The 14543-nt window shown below is 41.7% G+C and overlaps 1 protein-coding gene across 1 annotated transcript in view; it reads left to right on the top strand.

The window, feature by feature from the left end:
* Positions 1–14543, top strand: part of LOC109974934 (double-stranded RNA-specific editase B2-like) — a 23688-nt gene that overhangs the window by 5962 nt on the left and 3183 nt on the right. Inside the window, exons 3-9 of the mRNA XM_020625402.1 lie at positions 4527–4613; positions 5256–6205; positions 10289–10406; positions 11186–11354; positions 11803–11957; positions 13184–13337; positions 13909–14090. Of these exons, the coding sequence (XP_020481058.1) occupies positions 4538–4613; positions 5256–6205; positions 10289–10406; positions 11186–11354; positions 11803–11957; positions 13184–13337; positions 13909–14090 (1804 nt within the window). The 5' untranslated portion in view covers positions 4527–4537. The remainder of the gene's footprint in view (positions 1–4526; positions 4614–5255; positions 6206–10288; positions 10407–11185; positions 11355–11802; positions 11958–13183; positions 13338–13908; positions 14091–14543) is intronic.

The raw sequence follows: 14543 nt of genomic DNA, 5'->3' as shown, positions 1-14543 counted from the left end.
TATTCAGAATGTAACACTTTTTGAAGGTCGGGCCCTGTGGTGTGACTGGTTAAATACAGGACTCTATGGTGCAAACATTTCACTCATGTATAATGTGAGTAAAAATCACATATAATGTGAGTGGCAATGTGAAAAATGATTTGGATGTGCTGATGCAACTGACTCCTAGTTCTGTGAGCATTGTATCAGTAGGCCTACAAGACTGATTTGCGACTCTAAATTACTCGTAGGAGTGAATGTGTGTGGTTGTTTGTCTACATGACAGACTGGTGACCTGTCCAGGATGCACCCCACCTCTTGCCCAGTGTCAGCTGGAATTGGCTCCTGCACCTCCATGACCCTGTTCAGGAATAAGCGCTATAGATAACAGATGGATGGATGGATGGATGTGCTGCTCCATAAAAGACTCCTGTAAAGAATGGAATCCTGCTCATGGGTCCACCAGGCAGCCTCCTCACTCCTCAGAACATGATAAGAGCTGGGGACATCCTTCCATAGAGTGGAATGACTTCATATAATTATTTTTTTAAATTTGCATTCTAATGTTTTGTCTTTTTTGTGTTAGGCACTTTGAATTGCCTTTGTGTATGAAAATGTGCTACATAAACTTGCCTTGTCTCTTCAGATGTCACTAATAATCTTATTTCTGAGATTCAGTCATGTGGCTGCATTATGATTTGACTTTAATAGCGACAACCCATAGCTGTGATGGCTGAGTGATGAAGGCGTTGGACTTAAAATCTAATAGGGTCTCCCTGCACAGGTTTGAACCCTGCTCACAGCAACTGAGTGCAGTCAGTAGAATGGATGTATAGCTATTTGCTCTTTAGCTAAAGTAAGGAAAATGCAGCCTGTTTACTGATATAGCTCATATTAATACCAAATATGAACACAGTCATATCGAAGATGTGGACACTTCCACTTTATGTAAAAGTACTTATGGCAACAGCATCACTTCTAGAGTGAAGAAAAGTTGCACAATCACACACACTGGGATTTATACAACATGTACAGTAGGCATAGCAAGCTCAATAATTCAGGCTTAGCCACCTGTGTTCCAAAGCAGCAGCTAAAAATGAAAATCCATTTCTGAACTGCTGCCTGCACAAACTTTTTTGTAAATCGTGATGGATATTGCAGAGCGATTAAGCAAACAGTTAGTCATGCTGCAACCTGGCTAACCTACACTTAAATCAAGTGCAAAGTCTAATACTGCAGTTCACAAATGGGTGTGAGTTATTGAATTGCTACTTGAGAGAGAGAGAGCACGTTTATGTGTCTGTGAGTGACAGAGGAATGAAAAAGATGGAGTGTGGCACAGTGGCAGGCTTCACTGATGTAACGCAAAGACAAACACAGTTATTATCTTTTTCATCCTAAAATAAATGGCCCCATTAGCTGTGATGATACAGGTCATTAAAACACCTCCAACCTCCACCTGCCGCTGCCTTCAGACGCTCCAGACTCACATCATTACATTCACTTCCCATCTCACAGCTCTCGCTCATATCAACCCACCACTTAATGGTATCACACGCCTAATATAACTGCAAGGTGCAAGGTTAACACAGAATAGTTTAGTCTGCACTCTTCATTATTCTAATGACTTTTAGTGTGCATTGCAGTGCCCTCCACAGTCCCCAGTCACCATGAGTAAAAATGGGACAAACGGGCAGTAAAATTACCCATTAAAATTATGCAGAAAACTGCATAGCTCTCCTTGTATTGATTGTATCAGAGGTGAAACACAGCCTTTGTTTTTTTTCACAGTTTTAAAATGACTTTCAGTGAGATTCATTAGAATTTGATGAGAAATACAAGATTGTTTTGTCTCAGTATAGAACACAACTAATTTTATATCTTTATTGTATAATGCAGTTTCATGTTGCTTGTTATACTGAAAATACTAGAGTTTAAACTATCTCTGGACGTGCCTGAATGTAAACCATTTGCTTCAGAATGTGTCTTTGCCCAAAAAGTTAATTATGAACTTAGAGAACTTATACTCTCATTTGTCACCTATCTGTAATAAGGTTTTGAGGTTGGAGCAGTGAGACAGGTGCTTCAAGTGTCAAATTTGCTGGGGTTGTAATAGGATTTAAACAATAAAGAATGTGAAGGTACGTCATACCGCCAATAAACACCATAAGAAGAAGAAGAAGAAGAAAGTACATCATGCCGTGTTGAATGCTGGGATGGGGGCGTCATATTTACCTGTTTACATTTTTATTTTGTTTGGCTAAAAGTTGCTTAAATCGTTTAGAGCTCATTTTACTGAGCGTGGTAATTCAGAGTGGATAAACCTTAGCTGACTGTAGCTAAGTCGTAGTGGACCTAGCGATCTCGTCGACGAGAGTGACACACTAAAAATGACTCTGCGTCCTGATCTTAGCTCTCGTTTAGGGAGCTAACGCTGGGTAGTGGCTATCGGCAGATGACACAAACACTGAAGATGAATCAATTTCTGTCCTCAAACTAAACACTATGGTGGATGTTTGAAGCATCCGTTACCGTGTGTAACTGTATATGATTGTATTTATTTATTCTTTAAATTAACTTATATATGTATGTAGTGTATATCTCTATGATGGATAATTAGCATGATCCACCCAACATGGCGGATTTACCCAAGTATGGCGTGATGACAACTTCACATGCTCCATAGGTATCAAAAGGATGATTGTTTACTCTTTTTAGTAGAGATTTGTGGAAAGGTAATTTTAAAACGAATTATACACTGTGACCAATGTCTGTTAGATGGTATATAAGAGACAATGATCTCAAATTGGTTTGGTATTTGAAGGACTTGTGTTTCCTGTGATAATCGTATTCACTTCCTGTTTGCTGTGTCTGCACAGTGTTGTGCTTGCTACCAGATTGTTTATGGATTAAGCTCACTCATTTCTAGGTTTATCTGAACATCAGCTATTTTTTGGGCAGGACACATGCCTATGCTACCTAAACACCTGAAGCTCTTGCTAATTATCAAATTTAGCTGGCTACTTTAGAAGCTAGCTAAGCTAATAGCTAGTGTATTTTAGTTGAGAGCAATGGCTTCCCCCTCTTCCTGTCCTTCTTTCTCTTGCTCGGAGTGTCGCATGTTCAGTTATTCCTCTGCCCCCTTTAGCATAATGGTACTTGTAATAAATGTCAGCATTAGAGGTGAGGCTCGCAGATTCGGAAGTGTGGCTCCGCACCATGGAAAACAGCCCAGCTAGCTAGGCCTATGTAGCCGGTGCGGGGCCTCCTAGACATAGCTCAGCCTAAGCTAGCCGCTCCCCAGAAGAGTTTTTTTTTTTGAGGGTATAAGCTCTGTTTCATTTACAAAGCTTCTTCCGGCTCTTTCAAACCAGGAACTCACAAAGACGAAGTAGACCACTTTAGATTTTATAAAAAATAACCGTACTGGTTTATTCAGAGGATCACAGGTAAAATTAACATTACACGTCCAGATCTCTCCCACCACCAAACCTGCGCGCAGGCAGCTTGGAAGATGAAAGACCCTGAACCAAAAAACGGTGTGTGGCTGTTGATTAGTGGTGTGTATCTAAGAACAATTTGACATGACATTTCACATTAAGACAAATATTAAGATTAGCATTACAGTTAATAATAACAACCATCCTTGCCTGCAGCCTTTGTCTGATTTAATTAGCCTTGGCCTAGATGGAGTCTGCAAGCACATGAAAATAACTGAGCATTTAACAGCCTGAGCTAGACATCCTGTCTCCACTAAACATTTCTAGACAACAAATCTCTGAATATCCTGTCTAACTGAGAAATTACCTAACAAGGGTCTGGACTTATTATGATCCTACACACCACCTGTGTATGTTGTTTGTTTCCTTTTGAAAAATATTTATCACCTAAATCATATTTTTCAGTGAATATTTGTCATTAGTTTCCATCAGTCATTAACAGTGTCTCTCTGAGCTTCACAAAAAGAAAAGTGAAGAGCTGGGATGGATAAAGTTGAAAACCATGGTTACGTGTGACAAAATGCTGCTATTGAAAAAAAAAAAAAAAAAAAAAAATTCTTTCTTATACACCGAACAGAAAAACAACAATCACATGGAAAAACACTGGTTTTCATGAAACCTTTGAACCACACCTCAAATCTGCTGAAATCTAATGAAAAGCACTCGCTCTCAATTCAGACCTGTGTGACCAGGTTAATAAGACAAAGCTTCTCATTCAGGTTTAAGCCCCTCGATGCTTCCTGTCTGTAAACCTCAGTCCTTATCACTGACACCTTTCAATTACCCTGGCTGGCTGTAAGCCGCCTTTCTGTTTGCTTTCATTCCGATTACTGAGTGGGAATCTAATGGCCCAGCAGGTCTCGCATGTTATGGTCCATTTCATTGCTTTCACAACTGGGAGCGAATATCAAAGTATGTAGTATAAACATCCAGAATTATGATGGTAGTTGGGCTTATTTCACTTATTTTTAGTTTAAGCACAAAATGTGTCATGCTGTGCTGAAAATGCTCATAGATTTCATGTATTTATGTTGCTGTTTTTTTCAGAATCAAGCAGCATGTCATCAACCGCCATCAGTCCCATAAGACACTGGGCAACTGGAGCGTCAATGGCCAAGGACACAGATAATTCAAGTAATAATTTTTCCTTCTTGCACTTGAAAATGATTATTCTGTTGGTGGGCTTGTTGTGGGTCCACCATGTAATTTTGAAATGCTCAGCCATGTTTGAAACAGGTGAAAATGTTTGACCTGTCAACATATTAATATTCACCTGCTAACAGATTAGGAAGTAATGGGTTTCTTTCCAGAGACATTCTGTATCTTTTTGTAATCTTTCTGTGTGTCTTTTTAGTATTTTGAGGACTTGTGGTGTTTTTGAATCATTGTCCATCTTGTTGTTGTCATTTTGTGTGTGTTTCCATCATTTTTGTGACCATGTGGTTGCTATGTGTCTCTTTGTGGTCATTCTGCATTTATTTGTAGTGATTTTGTGTTTTTGTTGTATTTTGTGCCTCTTTGTAGTTGTTTTGCATTTCTTGGCGATCTTTCTGCATCTATTTGTGGTTATTTTGTGTCATGTTTCCCGTAATTTCATTGACTTTCCCACAAGAAATGTTAACAGTCACTTCAAACAGAAGGGTTTGGACTAAACGTTTGGGCCCCTGGGCGTGCGCCCAGTAGGTCTGTCCATGATTAAACCTTTACAAAATGTAACAAAACAAAGTTTTTCTAATGGTTTTCTTGTTTCCTGCCATGATTCGTGTATTTCAACAGGTACAAGCAGTGTGGAGGTGAAGGAGAATCAGAATGATAAACTCCACGTGGACTGTGACCTACTACTAAAGTATCATCCATCAGCTTTTTGCACAACTTTCCCCAGACACAGACCAAGAGCCCTGAAGAGGAAGCAGCCCCTGGTGGATGGAAAAGACCAGCGGCTCTACCAGAGCCACCTGACCTGTAAAAGGGCCACCTGGGCTGTCACTCAGAAGAATGCGCTGGTGCAGCTGAACGAGCTGCAGCCAGGGCTGCACTATGAGATCATGTCAAAGACTGGCCCCCTGCACGCTCCGGTGTTTTCTGTAGGTGTGGAGGTAAATGGTCTCCACTTTGAGGGTCGCGGGCCAACGAAGAAGCAGGCTAAGATGAGAGCTGCAGAGTTGGCTCTCCGGTCATTCATCCAGTTCCCCAATTCCTCCCAGGCTCATGCTATCACGGGGAACTTCCCCAGCACACCTACAGACTTCACAGCAGATAAACTGGACATCCCCAATGCATTCCTCAAAGAGTGTGAGTCGTCACTGTGTGAAAACTGTGATCTCTTGCACTGCAACACAGCAAAACGAGAGGTGTTTTACAGCATTTACAAGCATAGACGACTCGTTCGACTCACACTGGACTTGATCTCCTCAACAAGTGAAAAAAGACGAGCCCTCAGCTCCTCCCTGTTAGAGCACCTCAGTCCAGTGGCGCTGCTCAGCAGGCTTCGACCGGGACTCAGGTACATATGCCTGACAGAGCGAATTCCTGGCCGGCCCATGAGGAGCTTCGTTATGGTGGTGAGGGTGGAGGGCAGGGTGTTTGAAGGCTGTGGGCACAGTAAAAGACTGGCGAAGGCGCAGGCAGCAGCAGCCGCCCTGCAGTCTCTTTACTGTACAAGTCTGGGACCAGAGAGGAAGGTGATGGGCCTCCAGGGCAGCAGAGCCACAGATCAGCTACCTCAGGTGAGCAGCTTTGCCCTGTTCTGCACCAGTCTTTTAATACTACACCGACACAGTATCTGGAGTGGTGAATGCCTTTTGCTTCACAGAGAAAAGAGCAGCATTTGAAAGTTAATAAGGCAGAGCTGCTTAGTGGTTCAGTGAAAGAAAGATAATCTAGGGTGTGAAAGATGAGGCCTATGACTATGGGACGTGTGGAAAATAACAAAAATGTTATCACTTTATTTTAGAGGTCCTCCATTTCCTTTTAATTTCTTGAAAGTTTCCTGTAAAGAACCTTGTAGTTTGGTTATGACTGCATAAAAATAGAGGCAGATTTTTTTTTTTTTAGTTAGTCCACTTAGCTGTGTTCAGTTTGTTATTGGCTTCCAGAATTACTCAATGTAAACACCAGGTAACATTTATTCTTCATTTAGTTATTATTTGACTGGTAGGCTAGTGGTTAAGGCGCAGCACTCTTGCTGCTGCAGCCCGGGTTCGACTCAGGGTTACGTCAGGAAGGGTATCCGGAGTAAAACGCGTGCCAAATGTCAACATGCGAGTCGTCAGTGTGACGGTTTGCTGTGGTGACCCCTAAAAGGGGAAAAAGCCGAAAGTGACTTTCTAGTTATTATTTTGACACGCTGTTATGAATTGTATCATAATCTACAAATGTCACACTTTGCATGTGTAGCACACCTTCTGTCCTCTGAAAAAACCCTCAGGTTTGCTCTAGTTGAGCATGTAGAAATAACTATAAGTGTAACAACTGATCTGATCTGTTCCCTGTAATTAGTACCAAACTATGTGGTTCTTTTCAGGAAATTTCTTAGGAAATTATTTGGAAGCAAACTGAATTCACAAAAACATACACAGATTAAACCCACTGATGAACGTTTGTGAATCCAGAACCTGGTTTAGCATGTTGGTCTGTGCCATAGGCCTCCATTAAAAACGCACCAGTGAGCCACCTTCTGTGCTGGTTGACATGTCTGTTCCTCAGGAAACAAGTGGAGTACATCTGTTTCCAATTAACAGCTCAAAACACTGAGAACGGCTGTCAGGGTTTACAGCGTTTGAAGGAAGAGTCGCTGAACTCTGCTCTGTTTACTCAACTCTGCTGCTTGAGCTCCCTTGCTTTAGCAGAAGATCCAGTGTGTCAGTAAGTGTCCTTCACTTGTTGAAGACAAGCAGACAAGCATTGCTCATCAGCTGCGAGCAGTAACACTTATCTCTCTAGCTTTCACCAGTCTTCAAAACAGTCTGGATAAATGGGTCTGAGGTGTGTAGTACGCTACCAAATGGACTGTGCCACACATCAGTGTGGCCATCATGTCCTGAGGCGTGAGAGCTGGATGGTGTCCTCTGTGCTCGTCTGTAACATCTAAACTTCATTATGTCTCTGAGAATCATCCTGGATGTCTTTTGCCGTCGTGCTTTATGAACACAAGAAGGCTTCTCTCCGCAGAGCTGAACAAGCGTGATGTAAAACCAAGCTGCCATTCAACTATGCAAAGGAATATCAGACAGACAGACATGCAGATACTCTATTAAATCCTGAGGGTGCTATGACGAGAGAAGCCCCAGACAGCTGGATGTAAGAGTCGCAGTCTGGATGGAGACAAGAATTGTGTTGCTCTGAATTTGAACAAAAAGGGGTTTTTACACTGCTGCAGGCTCAGGAGAAGCTTCCCTCCTCCTCTTTGTCTGGAAGACAATTCTTTCACGGCCCCTCCAATTGATCATTTAGCATCATTTCTCCCTTCAGTGTGAACTGTCTGTCTTTGGTGTGACGCATTAATGAACATTATTACAGCACATTAGGGATGAAGGAGGAGCAGCAGCAGAGCGAGGAGACTGAGGTGGAACGAGAAGGCGGTGTGAAGAGCATAATAATCTGACAGATAATTGTTTAACACACACATTACACATGACCTTGTGCCACTGTCAGCCAGAAAGCGTCAAGCAGAGGTTTTCACTCAGAAAAACACCTGCACGCTGAAGAACACATTGAAGAAAGACAGTTCCAGGCACCGAGCTCAGGTCTGGGTAATACTGAGAAGACTTTTGGTTCTATGAGGGAAAGTTTTAAAATTCAACAGTTTCTAAGCAATTTTTGGTGGTTTAAAAAAAACAAAACAAAATAAAAACAGTGCAGCAGTGATGTCCACAGTTGGGAGTAAATTGGGAGCACAGCCAAAGTTAGCTAGAGAAAGCTGTCTCATTTTTACACAAAATTAAGAAGTTGTTCTTAATAGCGTGTTTATTATTTAATAGAATTAGAGGTTTAATTTACTTTTACATGTATTCAAGTGTGCCACCCATCTGAGTCTGTGCCCCAACCTGGCCACCCTGACCCGACGTACTCAGGCCAGCTGGTCAGCTACTGACCCCAGTACACGCTTGTGTTCCCATTGCACACTTTGCTTTTGCAGAGTACGTCATTGTGACATCAACAGAGCAAACATGGATTCAGCAAACATAGCTGTTGTGTTGGCTTCCTTTTATTCATACTGCGCTGCCATCTCCTTTCTTTCTTTTTAAAGATGGTAGCGCTCCTTCTTCAGTGGAGGCACTTCTTGTTGTTCAAGTTTTCTCTCTGCCAACCAGCCTGTGGTGACAGACGGCTGGGTTGGCGGTGGAGTGGTGCGTTCTGGAACCTGCTGGTGAGCAGGGCCATATATCATTCTTTTCAGCCCAGTTTCGGCAGAGGCACGTTCCACTTCTAAGACAATCGAAATACACAAACAATGTATTTCCCGTGTACGGTGTGGGATGGTTCCTGGTGGCAGTAGAATGGCAGCATCAGCACTAGGCTCCACCCACTACCCCACACAATTGTGAAATCATCTTTATTCCTCAAGTCATTAAAGCTGCATAAAACAGGACATTTATGAGGGCGAAACAGACAATGGTTGGAAGTCTAGTTGAACCACCAATATAAATTTATCACACATGAATTATTCGCAGCTCCTTCTGGGCTCAATTCAGACTGACAAATATTTCATCTGCCTCCTCTGAACCGAGGAACGAGGCTGATGGGCTGAGTAGGTTTAATGTCTTCTAGATATTCAGCTGTCCAGTTAATTGTGAGAACATTTAGCACAGCTGATATATTTATATTATCCCATGAAAAGCGTCGGCGACCCTTTTCCTCCTTAAGTCTCCACACAGCTGTTGTGTTTTGATGCTCTCCCGGCATTTCCATGATCCTTGCTGCACATGGAAACTCCTGGCAGCAGAATGACAGTCCTGTAAAATAATTAGGCACACTGTGACAAGTAGTGCAACATCTCTTCCTCAGCAGACTGGGGGAGTTTAGAGAGAGAAACTCTGGGCCATCACTGACAGACTGTCACAGACTTTTGGCGAGTTGGTACCCGTGGTCCAGGCGAATGTCACAGCTGTCAGTGCTTCGCTGCAGACTTTCATTGTTTCCTGTGTGTTTTCACAGGCTGCTGTCTGAAGACAGCGGAAGTAGCCGCGCCCTCAGGTGTAAATATAGGTTTAACAGAACGGAGCATGCTGGACAAACTCCAGCTAACATTTAGAGAAAGTGTATGAACATTGCCAATTAAAACATTAATGACTTTTTAGTCAATAGAGATTATTTTAAAGAGGAAGTAACTGCCTTTGTAAATCTTGTAAATTTACTTCTTGTTTTAACATGTCATGACTTTTTTAAACAGTTTTTAACATGTTCTCTTTTATTGGAAGTTTGCAGTGAGTTTCTTTTTACATTGTTTGTAGCTAAACTTAAACAAAGGAAGGCAAGGCCCAAACCCTGTGGAACAAAGAGAGAGCTGTTAATTAAAGAGAACAATCTGTGAGAGTTCACTTTACTAATTTGACCTTATGGGACTTTGTTCTGGGCTGGTTGGTAAAATACATTTTTTTTTTCCCCCTTTATTTTATAATTATTTTAATTTGAAGATGGGGCAGCTAACTAATCCTTGGTTTATAGATGATCCCAGCCCCTTGTCTGAATAATAAATACATCTCATAATAAGCAATAATCTCACATATAAGTCATATAAAGCAGAAAGAATGAATTAGAGTTGGTATTAAAAAGAAAGAGATGTTACTTAAACACCGTCTCTTCCACAGTTCTTCGCGGAGGCGATCTTCCACCTGGTGAGAGAGAAGTTCACTGAGCTGACAGACCGTTGTTTCTCTACCTCACACACCCGTCACAAAGTCCTGGCTGGGATCGTAATGACCAGAGGTGAGCGGTGGAGGCACGGAGGTCAAAGCTGTGACAGGTCTCATAATTAAAGAGGAGGTCAGACACTGAGAAGGCATCACTCAGATGAAAATTAGGATGAAACCACTGAAAAAATAATACAGTGATTAAATATGGAATCAGTGAGCTCTGATTGGTCAGGATCCAATGTGATGTCTGATCTCAAAGTAGTTAGTGTGTGATTTATCACAATGATCTTTGACCCTGGTTGGACACGGTGACCTCGAAAGGCCAAAATAATGTTCCATCTGTTCCAGTTATGACGAAATTCTGATGGCACATCTACACATATGATTTCACACAAATATCAAAACATTTCAAGCAGTATCCTAGTGGTGTCATGTGGGCACAGCTCAGCCGGTCTCCAACTATGGACTGATCCCCTCCATCTTCTGACTTTATCAGCAGAAACACAAAGAGATGGTACAGTAGCACCCACATTGTTAGCTTGTCACATGCCTGCAATATGGAGAGCAGCAACAGATGTCCTGGGTTATCACTTTACACACAGGGATGAAAATGTTTGGCCACTTATTTGAACTCATCATTTGAAGCAAAGACGCTCCGAGTCCCTCTTATGTGAAAATGTGTTGCTGCAGTTCTTTCAGATCATCCTGCAGACTGTGTCATCATTATTGTCCTGCTCAACCAGTTACAAAACATCTGAGCTGCTACAAACATCTGTAGTTCCTCCTCTATTTCTGTGATGTTAATGATCCTCCATCTTTCTTTTTATTCTCTGCCTCCTTGTCTTCCTCCAGGGTTTGACCTGAGATCAGCCCAGGTTGTGTCTCTGGCCACAGGGACTAAATGTCTAGACTCAGACAACGTGAGTGACCATGGGTTAACGCTGAATGACTGCCATGCTGAAGTCATCAGCAGAAGGGCGTTCGTTCGATTCCTGTATGCGCAGCTGGAGCTGCTGCTCTGGTACAAACAGTGATTGGGTGAATCTTGCCCTTTATGTTATTTGTTAAGTTTTCAAGCAGATCTTGTCCCTAAAATGTTATTGACATTTTTGGGGCAAATCTTGTTCTTAAAATGTTTTCTCGTCTATTTTTCAGGTCACTCTTGCCCTTAAAATGTTTTTAATTGCCGTTATAAAATCATGACTGGTAGTTGTGCCTTCTTCGAGAAATGTGCTGATATTACACTATTAGGATCTAAAGTAAAGCTTAAAAAAATGATATTCACTACTCATTGGTACATTTTTGCACTATGCCTCTCAGCATCTTATGTTCTATGTGCATCCTACAGTTTTAGTTCCATTTAATACTTTAGAATTCTCTTTTTTTTTTTTTTTTTGTTCTGCCTAGACTGACTGAATCTTCCTCTTATTTTTTATTATGTACACATTTGGTTTCTTTCCTCTCTGAAGTAAGTCAGCAGATGATGAGGAACAGTCAATCTTTGTACCAAATAAAGGCGGCAGTGGCTTCTGGCTGCGGGATGGCGTCCTCTTCCACATGTACGTCGGCTCGTCCCCGTGCGGAGACGCTCGCCTCAACTGCCCGTATGAGACCACGGCTGCATGTGAGGGAAATGCATTTAGATGATGCTGGAAACCATGACACACACTCCCTGTGTAGCATGTGTGTACCTTAAACTGTCAGGGATTACATTTAATTCTTAGACCTAATTGTATTTTAGTATTGGACCTGCTATCAGTATGCAGTGGTGGGAGAAGTACTCGGCTCTTTTACTAAAGTAGCAATACAATAATCTTGCTGCTGCACAGACCGACCTCAGAGTGTCATTTATTTTTAAAGCCACCATAAAACACGTTAATTAGTAAATACCAGTTCTTTTGGGTCCATTAAGCGACTTAGTGTGTGTTTCCTCTTCTTGTCAATGAACAAATAAAGACTTAAACAATAAATATCATTTAATTAAACTGACCAACAAATCTTTATTCCAAACACAGAAATAATACAAAAAAAGAATCAAATCACTTTCTCTGCAGCAGCAACAAAAGTAGACAAACCGCTGTTGTAATTCTACACTGAAAAAATTATTCAACTTACCTGAGGCTACACTGGTGTGTACAGAGAAATACAAAGGACTCGAACATATTAATACTGTTGTCAAACCAAATGCAAATACCTAAATATATCCACAGTTATTTGTTCACATTCTGCATCTCTCACACACCCTGAAATTATTTAAAAAGAAAACTTTAAACTACAGCAGAGCTGGACTTATTTGCAGCTGCAGGCAAAATATAACAAGTCTGTTAATCTCCAACAAAACATAATCTTTGCATCATTCTGCAGCCACAGCAGAAACCCTTGTGCTACCACTACTGATTGGATGCTCCTCAATGAGCTAATAAATCTTTAAGTCACTTCCTCCTTGCTATTTAGAACATAACTTTTGTCATGTTGATCAAAACGATAAGATTATGAGTTCTTATCCTACGTCGACTGACAGCAACTTGTTTTCACTTTTGTCATTTATATGTTTCTCTTTTTTTTGGATTCTGGTACAAAAAATATTATAGCCCCTTTTTTTTTTTTTTTTTTATCTCACCTATAAATATCTGATTGACTTGGCTGTTTTTCCATCTGGGGAAAGAACCAACCATGAGCTCAACCTGAGGCCTGTTTGAATGAATGAAAAACATCAGAATCGTGAATGGTGGTTCAAAGGTCATACGAGTATTGTAGTACCCAGAGCTGGAGCCCTCTAAATGTCTTGCCCTGTGGATCTAAAGTTGTTAATCAGCTGTGTGATGCCTAATCCAACCCCTCTTGTGTCAGATCCCAGCAGGAGGTTTCGCTGTCACCTCAGGGTGAAGGTAAACGGAGGTGAGGGCACGCTGCCTGTCACAGCACCGAGGGCCAATCAGAGATGGGAAGGCGTTTCACTGGGTAAACCTTTTGTCAGCATGTCCTGCACTGACAAAATGGCAAAGTGAGTTCAACTGGTAAACGGCATCCTTACAGTCGGTCATGGAAGGTGTGTGATGAGATTTCATAAACTGTGTTTTCAGTTTTTCCCCTCTAGAGCACAAAAGGCACAAACATAATGAACTTTAATGTATTTCATCAAATAGTAGAATAAAAGAAGATAAGTGTAGGTTAATCTGTTTTGTTTGTGATCCTAGCAGTTCTGTTATATTTTTATTTTAATCAATGAAAATAATAAAACTGAAAATAAGACCAAGTTGGAATAAGATAGAATCACCTTTAATGGCTCTGTTCCATCTTCAGCTAAAAATCTGCCGCTGCCTCAGTGAGTCTTCATTTCTTGTTTAGGAACTCACCATATGTAAGGTTTAAAAAAACATCACATCTCTCATCCAGCTGGCCTGTTTCAAGAAGTCTGGAGCCGCAGTTCATAGCACATTCACTCAGTTCAGGCAGCAGAGTAACAGCTTGCTGAGGTCTAGACAGTCAAACACAGGTCAAACTTTAATTGTCCCTGAGTGAAAATCTTCACAGATGAAAAGGCTTCAGACTGCCCTCACACTGTGTCTCAACAGGTGGAGCGTCATGGGCCTCCAGGGGGCCCTCCTGTCCCACCTGGTGGAGCCGGTTTACCTGCACAGCCTGACGGTGGGGACGCTGAGCCATACAGGTCATCTGGGCAGAGCCATGGCACGCCGCCTCGCACACATCAAGCACCTGCCCTTCCCCTACCGACGACGGCAGCTGCTGCTCGGCTGTAGGTCCAAATGGAGTCCTAAACTTCCTAAGACACACACATCAGCAGTATTAATCTTCCCTACTGATCCAGTTCAAACCAGTTTATACATGTGCTGAATGCTGACCCTGCTGCACAGGAGATGATGGGACTGGCCAGTGTGCAGGAGCAGAGCCTCGAACCACCAAAGTATCCAAAAAGATAAATACCAAGTTTAAAACAATGTGATTATTGTACTTGACTACAGTACTATTGTTTTTGTAAATAGTTGCACATTTTAAATTTCGACTCCACGGCGTCTCAGAAAGGAAACACTGTACTTTTACTGCACCTTGTGTATCTGTTAGCTGTGATACAGGGCAGATTTAGGTATTACATAAAGCTATGCTCAGTTTAAGAAATATGTAGCATTGTTATACATTATACAACTAAACAGTACCCACAGCTGTACAATATTAAAATGTTGTTTACATG

This window comes from Monopterus albus, unplaced genomic scaffold (genome assembly GCF_001952655.1).
Source record: "Monopterus albus unplaced genomic scaffold, M_albus_1.0 scaffold354.1, whole genome shotgun sequence".
Lineage (NCBI taxonomy): Eukaryota > Metazoa > Chordata > Actinopteri > Synbranchiformes > Synbranchidae > Monopterus > Monopterus albus.
The sequence above is the reverse complement of the archived record's forward strand: the minus strand, read 5'-3'. Positions and strand labels throughout refer to the sequence as shown.